Raw genomic sequence first — 24,903 nt, 5'->3', positions numbered from 1 at the left:
GGTTCGTGGACACGCGAGCCGGTGCCTGCTCCGCGAGCCCCAGCTCCTGGCAGTCGCCCGGTCGCCGAGTCCCGGACCTGCAAGCTCCCCCTCGCCGAAACTGCTAAGCCCCAACCCTGGCTTGGGCGCCTCCACGGTTGCCAGGTGCCGCTGGCCTTCCAGCTCCAGTGCGGCCCGGACGGGAAGCTGGGATCCCAGTCCCACTCGCTGTGGGCCTGCGTTGGCACCTGTGTACTTCTGGGTGGGTGACTTTAGCATCACTAAATCAAAGCAACCTCGCTAAACGAAGCGTCTTTCGACAGAACCGCACAGTGCGCAGGGTGTGTATGGCTGGGGAAGCGACCAAGGGCTGTGGAACCCTCGCTGCGCCAATTCAGCACTGCCCGACCTCACAGGACGCGACCGCCAGGACCCACAGGGACCGCCGTCCCCGCCACCGCCCCACTCACCCAGGCCGCCATCCGCAGCTCTCCGCCGAGGGTGACCGGAGTAGGAGTAATAGTGGGACCCGCCTTTGACGACCGAGGGGGACAGCGGCCCCGGGCTGCTGAGGGCCAGCTCGCTGGGCAGGAAGCTGGCCTGAGGGAGGGGTAGGGTTAGCAGCTGGTCCCCTGCCCAGCCCCCAGGCCATTCTGGTTTAAAACAACAAAGGCAAGAGCAAGGGCCCAGGCCAATGGCAGGGTCCTGGGGTGACAGTGACGTGGGGCATAGGTCCCTCCCTGCTGACACCGCTGGCGTTTCTCTTATCTAAGATACCACCGATTCATTTTCATGAAGGAAAAAGACGAGGAGAGAAACACCGTCAAGCCTGAAGATGTGTTGCTGTCTGGGCGCTAAACGGGCACAACTATGCTTCAGGTGTCAAGGGAATCTGTGTGTTTTACTTCGTACGTATCCCCCTGCCCCCTTTTTTTTTTTTAAGGTAAACGGTTTAATCTCGCAGACATGCATTTGAAATAGACTCTGTTCCCAGGAAAGCAACAATGACTGGGGTTCGAGGCGCAGTGCTGCAGCCTTGGCTCTCCTGTCTGTGCAATGGGCATGTCAGACGTTCGACAGCTCAGGGGTGTCGTGGGGACAGATGGAGCCATGCACGTTCTGCCCCTGGCCGATGACCTGGGGCCCCACGGGCACTCAGTGGCTGTGACCTGGCTGAGGCCCAGTGTGCACACAGGCGGTGCTGCCTGCAGCAGGGCCTAGCTGCACCCTGAGGTTCCAGGACTGCAGGCAGAGAATAAAGCCCTCGGGCGTGGGGTGGGAGAGAGACCAGGTGGGGCAGAACAGGAGGCCACAAGGGACCACTGTGCCAGGCAACTGGCCCGTCAGCATCCCAGTGGGGTGGCCACGGGTGACAATCTCGCCCAGGCCGGGGACTGTGCCGAGGTTGGACCACAAGGCTGGGAGCACGGAGCGAGGGTCAGGCCTCGTCTGCCTGGCTGGCCTCGGTTTCCCTGTCTGCCACTTGGGGGCAGGCAGGCGGGCAGGTGTCTCCTGGAACCCCTTCAGCTGTGCACAGGGCCCCACAGGCTGGACCCCAGCCTCCCCTTTCCCCATCGACAACCCACCCGGCCTGACCCAGGGACCGGGCCTGTTTCAGCGGCTGCTGGAGAGTGACCAGCACTTGGCTGAGCCTTCCCAGATCAGGAGGCAATTTGGGATGAATTCGTTTCAAATTAAAACTAGGGAATACAAGGTGGGGTGAGAAGTCAAGCGGTGACTGTGGCCCCCACTGGGAACCTCCCATCCCTAACCACCTGCGCTGCCCCCTAGTCTGGAGACGGGGGCTCTCCAGGCTCCAAGGGCCACTGGGGGCCGACGGGACCCACGCCCTCCCCGGCCCACCCTGCAGACGCAGCCTCACCTGAGTCAGGCTGCCGACCCCTGCGTCTCTCCCAAAGGGGGTGTACGCGCCCCGCTCGCCGCCCTTGCCTGTGGAAGAGGAAGGAGGGTCACCCAGAGCTGACCCAGCGGCCGGCACATGCCCGCATACAGCAGGCTCTCCACAAGTTCACGACACTGAAAACCGCGGTGGGACACTGGTCTCCCCATCAAGTGGCGAGGGGCTGAGGGACAAGTGGGGCTCCAGCCAGACGCTATCCCCAGATGACCCGCAGAGGATTCTGCAAACCCGCCAGGGCCCCCACGTGCCCCATCCCCAGAGCGGGACAGCACCGACTCGGCTCCCCACCCCTGCCCTTCTCGAGCTTTGGTTTCCTCTGTTCAAGGTCATGAGGTGTCAACTCCCCAGGGTGCTGGGTTCCCAGGGGACAGGTCGAGGTCCCTGGTATCTTGCAAGTTTCAGCACCCAGGCCCTGGGCTCCTTCCCCAGCTCCTGGACAGGGTCAGCTCACGAACAAGCATGTGGCGTCGCTGGGGATGCTGATTCAAGCCACTCAGTGCGAAGGAGCCCTTCCTCTGTGTGGGTGGGCAAGACCGAGCTGTGGGGGGACAGCCTGCCCGAGAGAGCAGCTGGTATGAACAGACTCCTGCAGCTACACAAACACCTGGATCCAGCCTCACCTGAAGCAGGTCCCTGGATCCATCAGCACCTGAACAATTTCAGTTTGTTTCTGGCTTCAGCTGGGCACCTGTCCTGACTGAGGGCGGACCTTAACCAGCCTTACCGTGAGCAAGAAATCAGAATGCTTGACTAACTTGGTTTATTCTCAAACTGGGCAGGGGGTGTGGGGGAATTCTCCCCTTTATCCATTTATTTTTTGAATATTTTTACTCATTTTTTGGCTACGCTGCGCAGCTTGTGGGACCTCAGTTCCTCGACCAGGGATCAAACCTGTGCCCCTCGGCTGTGAAAGTGCCGAGTCCTAACCACTGGACCACCAGGAAATTCCCTCTCCCCTTGATTTTAAAAGGACAATTTCAAGTGGACTCTTGGAGCAAATGCTGTTTAGGGGACAGGGAGAAGGACCACGCTCCTACCAACACAGCAGATGCCCCACAGGCCACGCCCACCAGCTCAAGCTCAGGGCAGGCGACACGGGGCCCATTTAGGGATGAACAAACCACAGCCTGGAGGCCAGAGGGACTCGCCCCCAGTCCAGAGGGTGCACTCCTCCCTCCCTTCCCAGGGTGGACGTGGGAAGCAAAGCTGGCCGGCCCAGCCAGGGCTCTGGGCTCCCCACTGCAGGGTGGGGCTGCTGTGGTTTGACCCTGCGTACAGCAGGCACCAAGCAGGGACATCCTGAAAGGAAGGCTGAGGGAGGCAAGGAGAGAAAACAGAGGTTCTGGGAGGGGACCTGCGAGATCCACAAGCCATGTGGGTACACAGCGGGTGCCCAAGCCATGCACCGGGCCCGGGCATCAGAGTATGAGAGGGGGAAGGAAGACAGACACCAAGAGCAGACCCACCAGGTCTCATCGAGGAGCTGGACCAGGTTGGGGGCCCCACAGAAACAGAGCGACCCTCGCCCCCTGGGCCTGGCACTCACCGCCCGCTGCCCCACCATGGCTATCGCCAGCCCCAGTCCACAGGCAAGAAAACCAGGGCCCAGGGAGGCCGAAACTGCGCCCACCTCCCCACTGTCTCGCTGGGCCTGGCCTGGGCTCCCTGCTGCACCCTCTGAGCTCCTCGGCCACTGGGGCGTGTGGCGGGTGTGTGGCACAGCTGGGCTCTGGGCCCTGCTGACCAGGCCCGGCCGTGGGAACTGCCCGTGCCAGGAAGAAGCCGGAGGGAGGAACAGCAGAGGGGAACCGGTGTCGTGGCAGGTGCAGAGGCCACCCGGCCAGCCCTCACATCCCGGTCTGGGAGATGCACACAGACTCCCGCTAGACACAGTGGGTGCCGGACACTGTGCTCCCCCTTCCTGCCTGGGACTGCACCCAGGCCACGCTCACCCGTCTGGCTCCTTCCATGCGCCAGTCCACAAGGGCTGGACCCCAGGCCCTCCGGCCTTGGCTGCCCCACTGGTTGGTTGGGCCCAGCAACGAGAGTTCACCCACCTCCCCCAGCAGCCACCAACCCCGCCGCCATGCACCTCGGCCTGGGAACCGCTGGGGACGGTGCCAAAGGAGCCTACCTCACCTGGCTGTCATGTGCAAGGATCTCGTGTCTCAGGAGCACCAGGAGTGCGCAGCCCAGGCCCTGAGGTGGGAGCTGACTCACCCCCCCGCCCCTTTCAACCTCCAGAGATGCCAGCTTGGCAGTCACCCCGACACTCCCTCAGAACAGGGAGGGCCCAGGCTCAGCAGGGCCAGCGCTCTGACACCCAACCAGGGCCTGAGGGTCCGAGGCCGGTCCCTTCTCGCTGAGCCTCAGTCTGCTCATCTGCGAGATGGGGGTGGGCCTTCGGGCCTAGGGAGCCAGGTGAGTCCTTACCACTGGCTACGCAGAAGGCTCTGAGAATCCCCATCCCCGCAGGTCGGGAAACTGGGGCTAGAGAGGGGACCCTCACTCAGGTCCCGATGCTGATTCTCACGGTCAGGATGCCGGTGCTCTGGGGAGAGCAGGCGAGGGGGCCAGCCTCAGACTCGGCCTCCCCAGGTTGTCGGGACTCCGGAGTCCACTTCCCGGCAGGCACCTGGCTGGTCCCCACCTGTGTCCTCTGCTCTGGGTGGCCATCCCGGAAGCCCCGGTGCTCGAGGACCGAGCGGGCACGGGGGTGGGGGCAGGGACCACGTGGACACTCACCTCCGAGCCCAGGTCCCAGGAATGTGGACGAAGCGAGGGTGCCGTGGGACTCACTGAAGTGGGCGCCATCACCGTAGGTCTGCAGAGGGGACGGGCAGGGATGAGGGAGGCTCAGGGACGCCTCTGGGTCAGGATGTGACCGCGCCACAGAGCCCAAAGCACCTGCAGGCCAGGCCGGGGTTCTCCTCGCGCTCGCCCACCCCCACCCCAGGGTCTCAGGCCTCCAGGGGCTCCTCACCCGGCTGGGGTCGAAGGAGGAACTGTTCTGCTCGCCGGTGCCCCACGAGCCCGAACTGGGCCGGTCCTCGAGACCTGTAGGGCAGGAAGGCAGGGTTAGGGGCCCGGCCCCTGGCCGCTCCACACCAGCCGCATTGCCTCGGGGAGCCCTCACTAGACCTGGGAAGCTTCCCAGGCCCCTCCCGACCCAGCCTGGTGCTGGAGCCCGTCCAGATGCACCCACCCTAGCACTACCCATGGTGACACCACTGCCAGCGGCAAGCACCCCGGACACACCGGCACTAAGCAGACCTCTGGGTCCACGGCCCAAGAAACAATTCCACCAGCTGCTGGCAAACTTGCCATTGCTGCTGGCACACTTCTACCCACCCGTGCAGCTCCCAGCCCACCCTGGACGGAGCCCTCACTTGCACTCTGGGCTTCCCTCCCCAGGCCCAAGTCCCTCCCTCTGGCCCAGGCTCATGAAGGCGTCAGGGAATGGGAATGAAGGATATCTCTCATCTCGAGAGTGGGAGCCTCCCCCTTCCCATCTCTGGCAATTCGAGAGGCGGGGCTGTCCCTTTGTTGAAGTAACAGCGGCAGCTGCCGCGGACTACCCGCCAGGCACAGGCTGGCGGCAGGGAAGGAGAAATCCAATCCGGTAAGATAGGCGGGGCCCGGGAGGCCCAGGTGTGGCAGGGTTAGCCACCGTGGGGACAAGGACCTTCGATGGAGGGTGGGCAGGGCAGGGCAGGGCCCTTATCTCCCTGAACACTAGCCCAGGGGCCCAGCCCAGGACCCGGATCTTCCCAGCAGGCAGGCACACAGGCCTGCACCCTTCCCGGTTGCGTGGGCTCCAACACTGTCCATCAAGGGCCACGGGGCTCAGGGCCTGCACAAGCAGAACGGGAGCAGTCCCCGGGCCCCTCCCACCTGTGCCTCAGTTTCCCTGCTCTTCAGATGGGGTCACAAACACGCCCTACTTTGCAGGGCTGGGGGTGTCCACGTACGAGTCTGAGTCAAAGCTGCCCAGGCCAGGCTGAGCCAGAGAGGCCGTGCCCAGCCCTGCCATCTGTGCCAGGGGACGTGCCCCACCCCACCCTCGACCCCACATGGTGGACATCCCGAACACCCCAGCCGGAATCCTTCACCCCGCCCTCCTCTGCGCATCTGTACCAGAAATTTCTTTCAAATTGCATCCTTCTCTTTTGGTGCCTCTGAGTTAATCATTCCCCTGGGGAGTTGGTGTTTAATTGCTGTCTGATTTGCATAACTATGCATATTAATCTCCCAGTCTGATAAATATTCATATACCTCAGATTCTGTTTTCTAATCAAAAATTTCCAATGTGATTACAATGCGGAGCTGGGGGCTGCCTTGGCGGGCAGGGGGTCAGACGGAGCTCCCATGGTCTCCACAAATCCAGCTAACGTGCTGCCATGTTTGGGGTGTCTGCACCCCAAGGTCCTGAGTCCCCACTTGGGCTTTGGGGACGAGAGCAGCTGGTGAAGGGGGGTGACCCTGGTAGAAGGCCCAGCACCCGAGCCCCCGTTTCCCTCCACGGCCACTTACTTGTCATCCCCTCGCTCTCCGGTGCCCGCCCACGAGCTCGTTCCGCTCTGGGTCCCCCACCCCCATGGGCATCCACCACGGGCCCCAGAGTCGCCAGGACCCTTGAGCAAGAGAGCAGGAGGCCAGGTCCAAGGCCAAAGCCAGGCCTTCCCACCCCCCTACCCCACCACCGAGGGCTGGCAGGGTGACGGGCGCTCCCGAGGCCGACACCCAGGGACCCCTCCAACTTGGGCCCCACGAGCTTCAGGTAGAGGCAACCAGGCCCTGCTCTGCCCTTTCTGGTAAAACCCCCCTCACCCAGCCCCAGCCTCCCCGCTGCTGGAGACCAGACGACAGAAAGAGGGATGGGCCCTCCCCCACCGCTACCATTAATAGTTATTAACCCCCCACTGGTTAATTATGCATTTTAAATAACCCAATCATGAATATTCATAACATCTCTTATTCACGTTCTAATTAAAATGTACTAATAGAATGAAACGTTGCTGTCGCAATATAATTTCTTCTTTTTGAAGTGCTGGAGGTGAAGTGGTGGCAGGGCAGCCCCCGGAAAGGTCATCTCTCTGCTCAGACCCAGCCCTGCCCCCAGGAAGAGGTGGGAGATGGAGGAGCAGAGGGCTGGGTGTGCCCAAGGGCACCACCCGCCCCTCTGAGTTTCAGATCTGATCCGAGACAGCCTGGGTGACAGAACTGCCCACCGTGAGGGCTGCCGCCAGGATGACCAGTGTGGCACAGCTGGACGCGCCCAGCCCGGGCTCCAGCCGGACACCCCCTTGGCTGGATGACATGGGGGGCCAGGCCCCTCTGAGGAGCCTCCGTCCCGGCTGATTCCTCCAGGGCAGGTGTGCCAACTGTGACTGGACCAAGTATGGCCCTTGCCTACTTTTGTCAGTAAAGTTTTATTGGCGCATGACCACGGACGTTTGTTCCCTGTATACAGCGGTGTTGGTTACAACGCAGAAATCAGTTGCGATAGAAGCTGTCTGGCCCTTCACAGGGAAGGTCTGCTGACCCAGGCTCGGAGAAGATTCCAGGAGCAAGTCCCTCCGTATGAAGTAGCCAGACTACCAGACTTCAGCACCTGGAGTGTCGAGAAGACGTGGTCACAGGGCCTAGGCATGGCCCTGCACCGTCCCCACCACAAACCTGTCACGTAGCCATGGTCATCAGGGGCTTCGTGCTGCAGCCCCAGCTCTGTCAGCAACCCCCACCCCGGTGCCCGGGCTAAATCCCAGGAGCCGTGCTCTCCCCTTCCCTCACTCCACTGCCCCCTACCCGTGGTCTCGGATCAGAGCCTGGCTCGGCCTTGTGTCCCCTGGGTCAAGCCCCATCCGTACAGCAGTGTCCCCCCCACCCCAGGTTCCCTGCCCACACTCCACGCCAAGCAGCCTGATGGGAGCTTCTGGAAGCAAAACCTGCCTCTCCTCCCTCCCTCTAGACTCTCCCATGGCTCCCCACTGCTCTCAGGGTAAAGACTAGACCCCTCCCTGACTGCCCTTCGCCCCCAGCTCACTCCTCCCTGCCCAACAAGTGAGCAGATCCCCAACCCCGACCCAAGCTCTGCCCCAGTGGTCCCCACACCTTCATCGCCTGTCAGGGAGGTTGCCTTGCTGGCCCCCTGTCCCCAGCATTGCCTGAACAGGGCTGGCCCCCAAACAACCTCGACAAATATCTGTTTTTGGCCTCTTCATTGCTCTGATAACTATCTAACCAATCACAATGTCCTCCGGCAGTGCCATCCTCCTGCGGTCACAGGCAGCTACCACGGGACTGGCGGAAAGAGCTCCCCACTCGACGAGATGTTAATTAACGCACGAGTAGATGACCCTGTGTGGCTAAGCGGCTGCTGTGCTGGACGTGTGGCCCCCCAGGTAAAGACTAAAGTAGCAACAGCAATAAAAATAACCACCATGCACCATGATCACATCTGAGAAAATTAACAGCACCTGAGGGCAGCCGTCTGCTGGTCCTCACGTGAGTGTTTCCTTCCTGCCACTATCAGCTCCCCAAGGCTGTCAGCTCCCCCTCTGGCTTTTTCCCCTTAGAATTAAAATCCCCGAGAAACGGGATGGTGGCCTGTTCAGCAGCACCTGGGGTCTCATGAGGGGCAAGCCCAACACAGGTGTGAGTCAGGAGAAAGTCCTTCCTCAAGTGGGCCGGGGCCTCCCTGCACGGGCCAGTGGGGTCCTCACCTCTCTTCCTGTGATGTTTGGGGCAACTTCTGAACTCTTACATCACTTCAGACTTGAAGGAAAGCTGTGGGGAGATGCACGACATGCCCCAGACCCTCTCATGCCTTATATGCGCCCCCTTTTTCACGCCCCCTCCGTGTTCACAAGCAGCTACGCTTGTCTCTGGCCTTCAGAGTTTCAAAAGTTGCTAGGAATTCCAGGGCGCCAGGGAGCTCCCGCCAGAGGGAGCAGGTTCCAAGTGGCTGGAGGAAAAGTGCCGGAGCGGCTCACAGCCCTTGCCGTTCCTGCCCCTGAAAGTGGGGGTGGGGAGACAGGGGACCTGGAGCTGCGCCCAAGCAAGCGGATCTGAGGCTGGAGAGGAAGTGAGTGGAGGGCGCAGCCCACCATTTCCAAGAGCAGATGGTCCCCCAAACCAGGGCTTGGGTCCAACCCAACCTCTCCTGAACCCCCGGAGCTGCAACCCCCCAACCCCAGAGGCTTCCCCAATGGGCAGAGCTGGTCCTCAGGTGGGGGGCCCACAGATGTGTGGTAATTCAGAGGAACGGGGTCCCCCAGCTGCAGAAACTGCCCTGCCCCCTCCCTCCTGTGAATTTCAGATTCGTGACCAAAGCAACAGCAGAAAGACCCCATCCTGCTTCAGTCTCAAGGGGGACCCCTCTGTCCAACGGCGAGGTTGGGAGGATCTCGCCCACCCCACCGCTCAGCCAAGTATGAGCTCAGAATCCCAGCTGGGACCTCCCTGCAAGAAACAGGCCCAGGGCGAAACAAGCGCGGAACACAGAAGATGGACATTCACAGATTTAGGATTTATCCCAGAAGCATATCTAAGACCACCACCACGCGCCCTCAAGGCAACTGCAGAGCTTGTGGGTGCCGTAGAATAGAAGGAAGATAAGGCTTCAGGGAGAGCAGGAAAAACTAAGAAGTTTCTGCTGCCAATTCAGAAGAGATTTTAAAAGCAGCGTCAGGGGCTTCCCTGGTGGCGCAGTGGTTGAGAGTCCGCCTGCCGATGCAGGGGACGCGGGTTCGTGCCCCGGTCCGGGAGGATCCCACATGCCGCGGAGCGGCTGGGCCCATGAGCCATGGCCGCTGAGCCTGCACGTCCGGAGCCTGTGCTCCGCGACGGGAGAGGCCGCGGCAGTGAGAGGCCTGCATACTGCAAAAAAAAAAAAAAAAAAGGAGCGTCAGAGGCGGCGAGGCAGAAGTGACAATGCAGAAGAGGTGATCCAACGGAAGGGTGGGTTCTGGAGACGCCCCCAAACACCAGGGAAGGGGGAATTCTGAGACAACAGACACGAGGGCCTAACACGAGCCCAGACACCGGAGCCGGCATCCCGGGAGGAACAGGAAAACACCCAAACCTGGAGTTAGAGAAAAACCCGCGCACGCTCCCTGGAGGCTGCGCGCGCACAATGACACACCCATGGGGCTGGAGCTGAGGGAAGGAAGGCGAGGGCCCAGGAATTCCACCCCCAACCCACTGCCCCTCACAAGAGGCAGGAGCCAGGTGCACATCCAGAGCCGCACCCCTCCCTGGAGAACAACCCCAAGGGAGGGGAGTCCCAGCACAGACCCTGCAATGGTGCAGGGATGCTGAGCACATCTGGGCCACGCGTTAAGTTAAACTAAGTGGAATTTCGACGCCATCCCAAGAACGGGCACCAGAGCCCGCAGGTGTCGTGCTGCTTCAGGCACTTCCTGTGGTTTATTCCACTGAACCCTTAAGTGGCCGCCATCAACCTCACTTCCCAGATGAGGAGACTGAAGCCTTGTAAGTGGCAGAATGAACACAGTAAGGACACGTGTTTCTCAGCCGGACACAAACATTGCGAACAAAGAAAAACAACATTTCTAAAGAGTGGCAACGTGTTTATACCAAACAGGAGGGTTGGGGAGGAACGCTTTCCTGCAGGACAACAAGATGTGACTTCACTTCTGAGGCGGAAGGAGCCAGACTCGGGAGGCTTCAGCACATTCCCTAAAACCATTAGAACCACCAGCAGCACAGCCTTCCAAACCCAACCCAAGAAAAGACACCAGGCACGACTGCAAGGAAAAAGTATAAAGACGGGAAAACCTAAAATAAAAGCATGGAAAGTATAAGACAAATGCAGACTCAATTGTTTTGAGAGCTAAGAACACAGCACCTACAGAAAACAGTTCTGGAACGAGTGACTCAGGAAGACAATCCGACGCACATAGATATACCAAGCCTGTGCTCCGCAACGGGAGAGGCCACAGCAGTGAGAGGCCCGCGTACCGCAAAAAAAAAAAAAAAAAAAAAAAAAATTACCAAGAATCTATAAAAAAATAAATAACGAAAATACGCATTATTGAAACCAACAGGATATGGCCAAAGTGGTCCTCAGAGGGAAATCTATAACCCTCAACATGATTACTGGGCAAGAGAACAGTGATAAACAAATGGGTCTTCTATTCAAAAGTCAAAAGAGAAAAAAGAAAAGAAAAACTAAAAAAACAGGAGGAATTAAAACAGAAGTAGTGGGGAATTCCCTGGTGGTCCAGTGGTTAGGACTCCACGCTTTCACTGCCAGGGCCCGGGTTCGATCCCTGGTTGGAGAACTAGGATACCACAAGCCACATGGCACAGCAAAAAAAAGGATAAATTAACTAAATTAAATAGAAGTAGTGAAGAGAAAAGCAGTTAATTGATAAAGATCGATTCGTCAATGAAGCAGATTCCTTGGGAAAAAAGTCAATACAGACACGAGACAGCTGGGTCCAGGACAAGGGAACAAAAAGAATAAGTAGATTCAGGACTGAGACATGGATTCATAGGCTCCGGACACGCAGGCTCAGCGGCCATGGCTCACGGGCCCAGCCGCTCCGCGGCATGTGGGATCTTCCCGGACCGGGGCACGAACCCGTGTCCCCTGCCTCGGCAGGCAGACTCTCAACCACTGCACCACCAGGGAAGCCCGGATTCCTATATTATTAAAGAATGCAACATGAACCATTTTTAAATGTGCCTGAAACGGATGATTTTCTTTCCCCCCTAACAAAATGCTAGAATTTACAAGAGGAGTGGACAAAATCGCAACAGGCCAATCGCCGCAGCAGAAATAAAGCAGTTGGGGAAAGTGTCACATGCAAACAGGGTGGCAGTCTGCTCCCCAGTGCCCAGAGAATGGGGGGCCCCACTTGCTGGAGACTGTTCCAGAGAAACTGGTGCAGAAACATGGCAGGGAGCCACAAGAAGCCTCAGTGCCACACGACATGGGAACGCAGGCAAAATGCAAAACGGATGCTGGCAGATCTGGTCTGGCAGCTAAACAAGGATATGGACCAAACCCAAAATTCAGGGAATAGCTGGGTGAGAAAAACCATTAATGGACAGCGTCAGGACGTGGGGAAGGAGGAAACCAGGGGCTGTCCTGAGGCACCCAACACACCACCGTGATGCCAATCACTCGCGTGGATGGTCACATAGGACCAGAAGGAAACGCCCTGAACATGATAAACACAGACAGTCAGAGAGATCTATCTTGAATCAACAGCCAGGATCAGGCCCGGTCCTGCTGACAAGAAGCCAAACAGCACACACCCAATGTGGTTCTACGAACACTTGCTGATGTGAAAAGGCACATGGCCTCCGCACCAGGATGGAAGAGACCTGAGGATGATTTACCTGGAAAACCAAGCCAAGGGAAGAATGCAAATAATTAGGGGATGTCAGGAGGCAACCAGGTAGAATATATGGTAAAAAAGATCCCCAAACCACAGCATGGAAAATCCTAAAACACCTAGAAACAACCCTCACTGCAAAAGTATGTAAGCAAATTAAGGAAGAAAACTATAAAATGGCTAAGTACCTTATGCTTTCATTTTCAAAGTTTATCTTAAAAACTTAATATTAAGGGTCAAAACTTACGGAAGAAAACACCAAGTTCTTAAAATATGAAAATGCACTACTATAAACACAAACAGTTCTTCCGAAATTTACCTATGAATTTAACATAACATCAAAATCCCAACAGGTAGGCTTGTTTGTTTTGGAGGGATGTGGGAGGAGACATAACAGTTATTCTAAAGATCATGAAGAAGAATCAGCATGTCTGAATATGGGGTGGGGGTGGGGGACCCTGAAAAACAACAATTGAAGACTATAAAAACACCACAAAGCTAAAGTAACTAGGGGACTTCCCTGGTGGTCCAGTGGCTAAGACTCCACACTCCCAATTCAGGGGGCCTGGGGTTTGATCCCTGGAGAGGGGACTATATCCTACATGCCACAACTAAAGACCCCACATGCCACAACTAAAGATTCTGCATGCTGCAACTAAAGACCCCACATGCCACAAATGAAGATCCCACACGCCACAACTAAAGATCCCACATGTGGCAACGAAGATCCCACACGCTGCAACTAAGACCCCGCACAGCCAAAGAAAAGAAAAGAAAAGAAAAAGAAAAAAGAAAAAAGAAAAATTTAGTAATAATTCTAAAAAGCTACGGTAACTGACACCAGGTAGTACTAAAGTAACAGGAAGGTAAAAAGATGAGACAAAAATTCATGAGTAAATGGCAATTTAGGAAATGCTTTAAGGTATTTCGAACCACCAAGAAAGGTTTTCTTGAGTTTATTCTGTTGTCCTAGAACTTCCTAAATTAAATGCTTACTCCATTTCTTTTCATTGCATCTGAAGACTGTCAAAGGCTATGATTCTTCCCTAAATACAGCTTTAGCTGCACCTTGTAGCTTCAGTGTGTTTAGATTATTGCTGATTTCCGTCTAGCCTGTTTTAATTTCCTCTTTAACCCAAGAGGTAAACAGAAAAGAATTTTGTTATTTCCAGTTCATTAAGCTTTTTACTTATTTCTATGCTTTTTGGTCTTTCACTTCCAGTTTTACCACATTGTTCTCAAAGAATATGGCTTATACTTTGGTCACTTTTTTTTTTTGGTCACTTTCTTTATGTTACAGGTTTTTTTCTGTGCACAGTATGTGACCAATTTTTATAAGAACGGTATGATCTCTTTTACAAGGCATGGCCTTTAAAGGTAAGGGCTTCTAACTGGAGGTGCCCCTCAGAATTGCCTGGAAGCTCTTACAGGCCCCATCCCAGGCTTTTTATCAGTGTCTCTGGGTCCAGGGCCCAGGGGTGTGTGTTCTGAGCACTCCCACGGGTGAGCTGGATGCGTGCCCTTGGCCAGGAACTGCTGCATAAGCTCAACCTTGATCACTTCACTGTTGAGGTTCTCTACCTCCCACTTATTTTTCACTTTTTTGCTCTGCCAAGAACTGCAAAGGCATGCTTTTCTGCCCTCCAGCATCTTTTCCCGTATATTCCTCAACTTGATGGAATGAGGTACAGGCACATTCATGACTGTCACATCTGCAATGCAGAATGGACTGTGTCATCTAATTCTCAAGGATTTTGCAGAAATGGCACCAAAGCTAGAACAACATGGAAGACTTGACAACATAAAACTGAAACCTGTAAAGCACTGAGGAAAATTAAAAGTCTCCATCATCAACAACGGTTATAAGTGAAAACTTACGGAAAAGGCTGCAGATCACAAAAGACTAACATCCTTCCTCTATAAAAAGCTCTTACAAATCAGTAAGTGCAGCACAGTGCAGCAGTACAAGACACTACAGGGAAACAACACTGGGTTGGCTAGCTGAGATGGTTAATAAACTCTGAATTTCAGCTTCATCGTAAGTAAAATGGGGATGACAATCGCCCTTATTTCACCAACCTGTGAGGAGTGAGGACTCAGAATAAACTATCCAGGCTCAGTGCCTGGCATACAGCGCTCAACAAATGTTGACTTAAGTTGCTGTTGATAAGTGTTACTGTTGCTGTTGTTTTAAAAAGTTCACCAGATACCAATAAAAAGGAACAAGCTGTTGATCCAGCCAACAACTTGGAGGGATTTCCAAGGAACTGTGCTCAGCAGAAAAAGCCAATCTCAGAAGGTCCCATGCTGTATGGTTCCCTGTATGTAACATTCTCGACACAACAAAGTTGGGAAGATGGAAAAGAGTAAATCAGGGGTCGTCAGGGTGAGGGGTGGTGGGTGGTGGGTGACAGCAGGTGGGAGGTCATGAGGCGATAGAACAATTCTGAACAGACCACGGTGGTGGCTTCATGGCACTACACACGGGATAAAACCAAGCAGAACTACACACACACAAACGTGGGCACGCAGATCTTGTGAATAAACTACAGTATCCAAATAAACTCTTGTAGATCGTACCAAGGTCAGCCTCCCGAGTTGGTGTCATGTGAGGAACTTGCAGGATTGACAGCTGGGGAGGCTGGGGAGGGGCGTGTGGGGCCGCCCCGCACATTTCTTTGCAACTTCCTGTGAATATATCACTATTTCAAAATAAAAAGTTCACTAAATCCAAGAAAAAAAGGGGGTAGTGATCAGAAATTCATCAAAAAATAACTCATCTGGCCAATCTGCTTTTGGAAAGACAATCGCCCATGATTAACATGTAAATGCCCACTGAAACGGCACATTTGGAGGAGGTTGGAAACAGCCAGCACTGGGACGCCAGAGAGACATTCTTACTGTGGAAGCAAGTCCACGGCTGGCAGTTCTAGCCGGGAACTTACTCTGAGGCCATAACCGCACAGCTGTGCTGAACCAGGGTAGATGCCGCCTTGCCTACCTGTTAGGTTTGTACCCAAGGGCACGTTACCTTTAGAGTCACACAGACCAGGAAAGCTGTGAGACAGGAAAACAGGGAAGACGTCGTCTCCTCCGGTGTCAGCAGGTGTTTCCCCATATCTCGTGGGGCCTCGGACCCTGTAGGTTGCGGCAGAGGACGTGCTGCCACTGAGAGATCTGTGCCTTGGGGTTTCCCAAAAGGGAGGGAGTGGAAAAATTATCCCCGTTCTGCAGTCTTCTGCTCTAGATGCTGAGGAGAAATCCTCTGGCCTCAGGGACGGCGCAAGCAGCCCGCACACCCCACGCGCTCAGCTCCTCTCCCCGAGACCTTCGGGGACCCCTGCTCAGAGACCTGGCCCCGCTGGCCTGGGCTGCTCCTCTCCTAACATGAAGTGCCCTTTCGAAGTGAATCTAAAAGAAGCAAGTTGACTCAAAGGAATTCTAAGTAGAGAGACACTAGGCCAAGACGTGCAAGGAGGGTGAAGGGGAGAATGTGGCTGAGCGTGACCTACTAGCATTCAGAAACTCTTGTCCCCTTAAAGCGACACTGCCCGTCTGCAGGGCGGTGACCCATCTTACAGATGAAAAAAGCTGAGGCTCAGAAAGGGGTGACTTCCCCAAGCCCTATCCCGCTGTTGGACCACCAACCTTTCCACACCCCCCCACCTTCCCCTGGAGTCTCCAGCTCCACCAACGAGGGAGTAGGGAAATGAGCTCAGAGCTGGGAGAGCCCCCCAAAGGGACCAGTCTCAGTTCCTGTGGCTCCGGGTCTGGAGCTGCGAACCCCTGCACCCCCTCAAGGCAGACACCGAGATGCGCCCCACGCCTCAGTTTATAAGGCACTTTCACGCCCAAGGACTCGCTGAACCCTCTGCCGATGGGGAGACTCCCATTTTACAGACTAGGAAACTGAGGCTTGCAGTCACACCACCTGTGTCAGGTGACACGGCCTGCCTTGTGCCTGAAGTGGCAGCAAGGAGGGAACCTCTAAGCTCAGGTCTTAGGGCTCCCGGTCCTGTGCCCCCTCCCCCACCCCAGACAGCACTAACTGCTCAAATGAATTGGGGAAAGGGGTCCCCAGCTGTGTGTCCAGAACTGGAGACCTCCTGGGCTGGACCAACCACACCACAACCCTCGTGGGGAAGAAGAAAACTCAGCCCGATGTGCAGCGGGACAAGGCTGGACCCTCCCCACCTGAAGTGGCCAGGGCAGGGCCCTTGAGCGGGCTGCGGCTGCAGAAACCACACAAAATCAACCTGCAAAATTCACAGGGGTCCCACTCAGGCTGGGCCAGGCATGGGGTGTCCTGGAGGGGCCCCTTCCTTGGGGGCTACTGGCCCCAAGTGGACACTGGGCAACAGGAGAGAGCAGGGGGATGACCTGGGGGAAGATGAGGGAGGGACTGTGCCACCACCTCCAGGAAGCCTGCCAGGGCCTGACCCTCTGCCTGAGGCAGGGGAGCAGCAGCACCCCAGCTCCCCAGGGCTGTTTTGGGAATGGGGAGGCAGGGTGGCCTGTGGGGATTTCCACACTTCAGGGAGGACTCTGGCCAGCCCTGAGGCCACTTCCTCAGGCGGACAGGAAGGCCAGCGTGGGGCAGTGGGGTCAGCAACACGATGTCCCTCCTTTTGCAGGGGGGGTGGGGGGAGTACAAACCACCCTTGAAACCCCCTCCTCCTCCAGCCAGAGCCCACTAGACACCCTGATAGACTCTGGAAAAGACAGACCCTTCCATCTTGGACCCCAGAGACGTGGGGGGACACGGCCCCCATCCCAAGACCCCAAAAAGATACTGAAGTCCGTGCAGAGCTCTGGCCTGCCCAAGGGGTCCCCCATATCCTCCCGACAGCCAGAGTGGGCTCCTCCCCATGCACGTGGCTCCTCTCAAAAGCCAGAGTTCACAAGGCCCTGCACGGCCTGCCCTCCCACCTCCTCTCCCCACCCCTCCTCCCTCTCCCCCTCCCTCACTCTGCTCCATCCACACAGGCCTCCTCACTGTTCCTCCAACTCGCCAGGCATGGTGCTGCCCCAGGGCCTTTGAGCCCCCACGCCTCTGCTCAAACATCCAAACACCTCTGTGGAGACAGCCCCTACTGCCCTCCCCACCACTCTGCAACCTGACCCCTGCTCTATGCTCCTTGAGGCCATGCCATCTGTCCTCCCTGGGCCATGTCCTCTGCACTCAGTACCAGGCAGGGTGACCAGCTCATCCAGGTGTGCCTGGGATGACCCCAGTTGGAACGTTCAAAGTCCCAGATCCCAGGAACACCCCCCCCCAGACCTCGAACAAACCAGGCCAGGTGATCACGCTAGTGCCAGGTCTCGTCAACGATCAGCACCTAATACATACTTGAATGAAAACAGCCAGGGGCAGAGCAAGATTTGGAGAAAGCTGGGGTTCCATATCACACTCCTCCTGGGCCTCAGGTTCCCTCCCTGGGGATGGACTGGACACCCAGAACCCCACTGGGGCCAAGGAGACCCTGGAGGCTCAAGTGCCCAGCTCACCCAGGCCCTCGTGAGTCACAGAGTCCCCCACACCCGGACCAGGGGCCAGGCTCTCGGGGCAGGGTGGACGGTGACACCATGCTGACCACGGGGCTCCCTCCCTTAGCCCCAAGGCAAGTCACACAAGCACAGCGGCAGCCGCCTCCTGGGGTTCCCTTAGGCTCACCATCCCCCCACCGCACGCCCACATGGGCACCTGGACCTCCGCCCCGGGCCCCTCACCCCCACTCCACCTGGCGGGCCTGAGCGCTGCCCCCCAAACACCTCTCCCCTTAGTGCCTAGTCCACAAGGCTGCGCCCGGCAGCCAGCCCCACCCCACGGTCGCCCCCCCTCACCCTCCATGGGCCCACCCTTCACACGCGGTGATCTCCTCAAGGAAACAAGAAGCCCCCAGGCAGCCAGCGGGGTCCTACCTGAGCTTCCAAACTGGGCCCCGGCCAGGGAGGTGGGCCGGCTCTTCCCATTGGCCACCGGCAGGGGGAACATCTGCGGGGAGAAAGAGGGGGTGAGTGGGGGGTGCACAGCCCAGGGCCACAGCTCTGCCGGGGTCCTGTCCCCCAGGAGGCCCGAGGTGCCCCGAGGGCCCTGGTGGGAAGAGGCTCCCCGGTGCCCCTCCGGAGCAGGGAAAACTCCCGTTTACCTCTGTATTTGTTTTACGGGAATGAAATAACATGAAGGCATTTGATACAATGTATCTGCTTAAAAGTGATCCAAAGTTTTCGCTTTATAAAAAATGAAATCATTTACACTCCCAGATGGATCACTTGTCCCACCCGTGTCCCAGCCGCGGACCCCGACCTTTACCCTAGGAGCCCGGCATCCACCTCCCCACGAGCCCCTGACCCCGAGCGGTGGGAGTGCAGGGAAGACAGCCAGGCCCCACCACCGGGATGGTGAGTGGGGAGGGCCCCACGAGCCGGGCTCCGGGCTCAGAGCTGCACCCTTCCCGGCCAACGACAGTGCAGTTCTCCCGGGTGGGCGGGCACCAAGTGTGAGTGCATGGCCACGACCCCCCCAACTCGCTCACCCAAACCCAGTGTTAAGTCCCTCAAGATTAAACAGCTTAGCAGCATTAACTGGGAAAACCCAACATCAACAAACCCTCGTGCTGCAGAAGAAACAAACCATGACCCTGCCCTGCCCCAACGGCCTGAGTTTCAGAGGTTCTTTTGGGGACCAAGCAATTTAGAGTGGCCGCAATCAGCATTAAGGCTCTGTGGGGAGCGGCTGACAAGCAGGACATGGGGGTGTGCGTTCTGTGGGCATGACTTGGGGCAGCATCACAAGCCCTGGGAGTGACCCAGGAAAGGGGGTCCTGCCCCCACACCCTGTTCTCCAGAAGGGGAAACTGAGGCCACAGGCTGAGCTGGCAGGGCGAGTGCAGACTCGGGGCAGGTGTGCACCCAGGCACACCCAGGACTCGGGTTCTCACGGGGTCTGTAGTCCTCTCTGGGGGCAGGGCTGTGCTCACCGCACCCAGGGCCTTGGCCTCAAGGCGGGCCCCTTTCCTGCTGGGGACACTGAGGCTTGCGCTGGGGGAGGGGCAGGCCTGGGGATCAGGAGTCTGAGGGGGGTGGTGCTCAATTCTGTTTCTGTTTCGCCCTCCAGGGTGCCAGGGGCCGCTGACGTGGCACTTGCCGCGGGGTGGGTGGGGTGGGTGGAGGGAACTGGTCTGTGTCCTGCGGGCACTGAAGGTCTGTGATCAGCCCAGCCAGGCCCCTACACCCCCCTCGGAGCCTCAGTATTCCCTTCTGTGAAACGGACGCAGCGTTCGCACCGTGCGGGCTGTTATGAAACCCAAACGCACGTGGGCATCGTGGGCACGTAAGGGCCTCTGCACGTGCAAAGCTCAGAGGAGCATGGTCGGGCCACCAGGCAAGCCCACAGCACCCTCCCCGGCCCCTCGCCCTTCACGGCTGTCGTCAGACCCAGGGACCACCTGAGGCCCACACCCCCTCGGAGCCACCAGCTTAGCAGGCGAAGCTCAGGGCTGGGGCAGAGGTGCAGTTTTACCAGCTAGGAGGAGCCACTTTTCCTGGCACTGAACTGGCAGTTGCCTCGTTGACTTTAGAGGGACCTACCCCAAGGAAGCGCTTTCCCTTCAAAATCTTTTCAGTCGAAAATTTGTTTCAAAAAAACAAATTAACTCAGTGTCTCTGGGGCAGGTGGGAAGAAAAGGGTGTGAGCCTCCTGTGATGGGGGGCTGCCTCTCTCCTCACGGGAACAAGGAGGTCGAACAAAAATCCAGTTCTGGGTCTTCCCAGAGGACACACACTGGGCACCTCGCACGCTCAGCTTCACCTTCCTCATCTGTGAAATGGGTCTGAGCTGGGGGGCGGGGGAGTTTGGACCCCCTGGACAGCAGGGGGGGGTGGGCAAGTGGTTGAGGCTGTGGGTGTGGGGGGGCGAGATCAGAACCTGTACCACCCCCTCCCCTGACCCCCAAGCCGGTCTGTTCTGGCCCAGTGGTCTGTGACTTGTCAGTTTAACAAAAAAACAACTGAGCAGCACCCCTGATTCCTCAGCTGGGACGCAAAAATAAAACGAGGCTTAAAAATACCGGCATGGCCCTTCCGGAGCCGCGGCCGCTCCGTCCCGTGGGCTGTGTTTTTCCGCAGGGCGGATGATGTCGTTTCAGTTGGGGGACTTGTTTCGACAGACCTCAGTGGCCTGGGCCTCATACCGGCAGAGAATTAAATTGAGACCGAAAGCGCCCTCCCTGAACCCATTTCAAACCAAAACAGTGCTCGCTGGGGGAGGGGTGGGGGCAGGATTTAGGGAGCCCACACACAGCTCCTGGGTTTGTGAGGAAACGCAGACCACCCCCCTCCCCCCGACACAGGTGGCCCACTGCACAGACAGGCAAACCAAGGCCCCCAGCCCTCCACGGGACGGTCCAGCTCCCAGCCTCCCTGGGCCCGTCTGAGCTGTGTGACCTCTGGAAGGCAGTACCCTCTCTGAACCTCCATCGGCCTGGCTGGGGAACGGGCTGTGTCAAATGGAGCACACCGCCTGGGAAGTGTGAGGACATCCCCCTGGCCCCCCCACCCCGCAGACCCACGGCACTGGCTCTCGTGTCAATAAACTGAGGAATCACACGTCCACTGCCTGTGACCTCTCCTCATTTACAGAAGGTCTCCACAGAGGACACCTAGACTATGGGCTCCCACCATCTTTGGCACCCACGAGAGCATGAATAACTCCGATCACACAGATTTACAGGTCACAAGGCAAGGTCACTGCATGCCCAGAGCCAAGCTGGGGCCTCACAGCCGAGCCTCCCCAGAGAAAAGCTAAAGGCCATGGGCAGTCCCTCCCTTGCTCTGGACCTCAGTTTCCCCAACTGCAAAGTGGTGGGTTGGACCCACTCTGTGCCTGGGCAAACAGCTGGGTGACGACGGGTGCCTCTGGAAGCCGACAAGGGCCCCAAAGCTGCACCCCACCGCGGGGGCGTCAACCCATCCATCCGAGGGCGCCCCAATTCCCCTAGCCCCACCTGGGGCTCTTTAACCCATAGGAGCTTGAGGTCCAGATGCTGGCAGTGTTTTTGGCACAAGCTTCTTTCCCAATGTCTGGGGGGCGCAGGAGTGTGGACAGCTGGGCATGCGGGGGGCAGGGGGGAGACGACGGGGGGGGGGGGACGGAGAGGGCCGCTCACCATGCTGAAGTCTAGGAGATCACTGAGCTCCTTGTCCGTGCCCACGGGCGCCATCCTCTGTGGCTGGTTCATTCTCCAGCGGCAACGGGGAGCCAGGGGCCGGGGGTGGGCTCCTCAGGCCTAGAGACAGCCCTGCAGGGTGCCCGCAACGGATGCAAGGAGAGGTGAGGGGTGGAGAAAAGAAGAGCTATGAGTGACAGTGGCCGAGGTGAGCAGATGGGGGAGAGCTCTTTAAGAGCCCCTCTAACTGCTCTGGATCTGGGTCTTCCAAGGCTGCGTCCCTCCCAGACTCTGAGACATGGGGGTGGGGCAGCCAGAATTCAGGGACTGGGGCCCCTAGAGACCCCTCCCCAGAGCCCTCAGGGAGTTTGAACAATGTGGGGGGAGCGCAGAGTACATTCCCTGAACTCCCTCTGCGACCACCAAGGAATCAAGTTGCAAATTTTAAACTGGATGCGGGGTGGAGTGGTCCCTTCCCAGCTTAGCCAGAACCCGCCCCTCTCCCCGCCACCTCTCCCATTTCCACCCACCCTCAGGCTTTCCACTGGCCCCACCCCAGGAAGGGGGAGGGGCGACCCGGCCCCGCCCCAAGGGAAATTTGGTGACACCCCCCCAGCAGCTGTCAGAGCACGTTGAAGGCCCGGTCACCCCCAAATTCAAAGCAAAAGAAATCCACAAGACGGCGAAACTCCCTTCCTGCTCCACAACTAAATAGGGGGGACGCCCCGCGCAGAGACCTACCCGCAAAGCTTCCCACTACACTTAACCTCCTCCCCCCCCATAAAAAACAACCAAATTCTGGAAAAAAAAAAAAACAACACCCTAGATTGTTTTATTGTCACGATGTATCCGGGAATTATTCTTAAGCAACTTTGAAAACATCCCTTGCGGGGGTGGGGGGTCCCAAGACCAGGGTTTCCCCCCACCCCGCATGGTCCCTAGGGGCTCCATTCTAGCATGGGGGGGATCCACCTGCCGGGCCCCATCCCACACCCTGAAAAGACAGGAAGACAGGGTCTCCGTCCCACAGTCAGACAGTGAAGTCCCTCCAGCTTCTCTTCCCCGAGCCCCAGGTGCGGGCGGGGGTCGCGAGCGAAAGGGGGTTCCGAGATCGAGGGAGACCCGACCTCAGAAGCGGAGAAACCCCCGCTTTGTTTGCCAACTGGAGACGAGTGTGAAACGGATGCCCCAGCGCACCCCCTCCCCCGCGAAGCTTTTTCTTTTTTGGAAAGCGTGTGAAACTGACTTTTTTTGAAGAGTACGAAACCGCACTTTTTTGTGGGGTGGCTGAAACCGATTTTAAGGCAGATCTGGGGGGGCTAAACAGGCTTCTCTAGAAGAGCTGAAACACTTCTGGGGTGTCACGAGAACTTTTGGGGGCTCGAAGGGGACTCGAAGGACGTGTGAAGCCACCCTGGGAGCAGAGAAGCAGAAACGTCTTCCTTTGGGGGGGAGGGGTGGGAGGAGGCCCGGGAAACCAATCCCCACCCCACCCCCCGCAGCCGGTGCGGGCGGCGCAGCCCGGGAACCCTTTGAAGCTCGGGGCGCAGCGGCTGCCACCGCGCTGCTCGCCCCGAAGCTGCCGCCCGTGCCCGCGGAGCGCGGAACAGATGGGGCCCCCGGCCCGAGCCCGCAGGCGCGCGGCGCACCTTCCCCGCAGACAAAAGGACGCTCCCTCTCCCTCACTCGCTCCCCTCCAAACTCCGCCGCCGGCCGGGCCCCCGGGGGAAGGGGCGCTCGCGGCCTCCGCGCCGCTGCCCCGCCGCGAAGTTGGGCGGCCCCGCGGCGCCCCCCGCGCCCCCGCCCGGCTCCGCAAACTTTCCCGAAGTGCCGGCCGGCGGGGGCGCGCGGGCACGAGCGCGCACTCCACGTCGCCGGCCCCCTCCAGCGCGCAAAGTTGGAGAACAATGACTCCGGCCGCGCCGCCCCCCGCCCCCCGCCCGCCCCCGCCCCGCGTCCCCGGGTCCCCGCGTCCCGCCGCCGTGCGGGAAGGCCCGGCCCGCCGGACACCAAGCGGCGGACGGTCCCGGCGCGCTCACCTGCTCGGCGTGGCCCGGCCCGCAGCGCACGGGGGGCGGCGGCATGAACGGCCCCCCCGGACAAAGGGGCGTCGCGGCCCCGAAGGGCGCGCGTGGGCGGCGGCGCGTGGCCCGGCTCCCCGCGTGTCCGCCCCGCGGGCCCTACGCGGCCAAGGCGCTGGCGGAGGCGGCGTGCGAGGAGCCCGCGGTGCCCGCCGGCCGCGTCGTTGGGCTCGGTCCGGCCCGCTACGCCCGCGGCCGCCGCCGCTGCCTCATCTTCCTGCGGCGGGAGACATGTTCCGCCCCCCACCCCGCGCCGCGCCCCGCCTCCCGCTCCTGCCAGGCCCCGCCCCGCGCGCGCCCCGCCCCGCCGCCGTCCGCGGATCCCTCCGCCGTTGCCCGCTCGCCCGGCCGCCGCCGCCCGCCCCACGCTTCCGCTGAACGCGGCTGAGGTCCCGCGGAGTCAGGAGCCTGGAGCGGGCGCGCTGGGGTTCCGTCGGCCAACGGCCGGGGTCGAGGGCAGGGACTATCTTCCAGCGCGGAGGCGCACGTGGTCTCAGTGCACTGCCTGACGCAAGCGGGTAGGGCAGTGAGATGGAAAGATAAGGCAGAGCGACCGGGGCCAATCGGAGAGTGCGAAAGCCTGATTGGCGGGGCCCTCGGCCTTTCGTAACTAGGCCCCGCCTCCACCCCGCCCCCTTCGCTCGTCCCAATGAAGGAAGAGGCAGGACTCTCTGAGCTAGAGGCCGCGAGAAGCGGTAGGGGGTGGGGCTTGCAGTTTTATTTTCAGGTTTGCGTGGCCGCCCGCACGGCCGTTTTGGCTCGGTCGTATCTGAGTTCCTAATGCTGGACCCCGGTGCTGGGTGTGGCGAGTGTTTCAGACCCCCCGGGAACGATTCAGACTAATCTTACCTGCCAGGCCACCGATGCCAGCTCTGTTTTAGGGTCAGACAGCCCCACGTGTAACCCGCTCTGTGCTTCTGACTTGCTGGTTGCCTTTGCCTGCCTGAGACTCAGTTTATTGATCCATAAAATGGGATTTGGACCTGAGTTTGGGCAGTACTAAGGCCGGACCAGGGCTTCTGACTCTCAGTGGTCTGAGAGTCCACTTAGATCCCAAGGCCCCACACACACAGCCAGGGGCTCTTCAGCTTTTGGGAACCATAGATCCTACAGAATAAAAATAATAATTAGTATAAATTAAAATAACACAATCTTTCGTGGCCCCCTGTGTCCTCAGAGAGAAAGCTACACTCCCTTCCAGGCTGGGAAGAGGCCACGGGTACCCCTGGCCCACTGGGCTCCGGCCTCAGCGGCCTCCTCCTCCTCCTCACTATTCCAGAACCTGCCATGCTCATTCTCATCTCTGGGCCATTGCCCTGGCTGTGCCCTCTGCCTGGAAGGCTCTTCCACCCCATCTGCAGCCCTGAGTTCCCACAGTTCAGGGC

General features: G+C 58.6%; 1 protein-coding gene across 3 annotated transcripts in view; it reads right to left on the bottom strand.

The window, feature by feature from the left end:
• Window positions 1-23,718, bottom strand: part of TCF3 (transcription factor 3) — a 33,631-nt gene extending 9,913 nt beyond the window's left edge. For all 3 annotated transcript variants that reach the window (XM_082835265.1, XM_082835267.1, XM_082835266.1), the window contains exons 1-7: window positions 23,477-23,718; window positions 21,438-21,569; window positions 18,193-18,265; window positions 4,884-4,957; window positions 4,646-4,724; window positions 1,862-1,929; window positions 450-579 (exon numbers count right to left, since the gene is read on the bottom strand). In XM_082835265.1, coding sequence (XP_082691391.1) covers window positions 450-579; window positions 1,862-1,929; window positions 4,646-4,724; window positions 4,884-4,957; window positions 18,193-18,265; window positions 21,438-21,509 — 496 coding nt within the window. In that variant the 5' untranslated portion in view covers window positions 21,510-21,569; window positions 23,477-23,718. The remainder of the gene's footprint in view (window positions 1-449; window positions 580-1,861; window positions 1,930-4,645; window positions 4,725-4,883; window positions 4,958-18,192; window positions 18,266-21,437; window positions 21,570-23,476) is intronic.
• Between the last annotated feature and the right edge of the window lie 1,185 nt (window positions 23,719-24,903).

This window comes from Leucopleurus acutus (assembly GCF_964270905.1).
Source record: "Leucopleurus acutus genome assembly, chromosome: 3".
NCBI classification, from domain to species: domain Eukaryota; kingdom Metazoa; phylum Chordata; class Mammalia; order Artiodactyla; family Delphinidae; genus Leucopleurus; species Leucopleurus acutus.
This window is presented reverse-complemented; position numbering and strand designations above follow the sequence as displayed.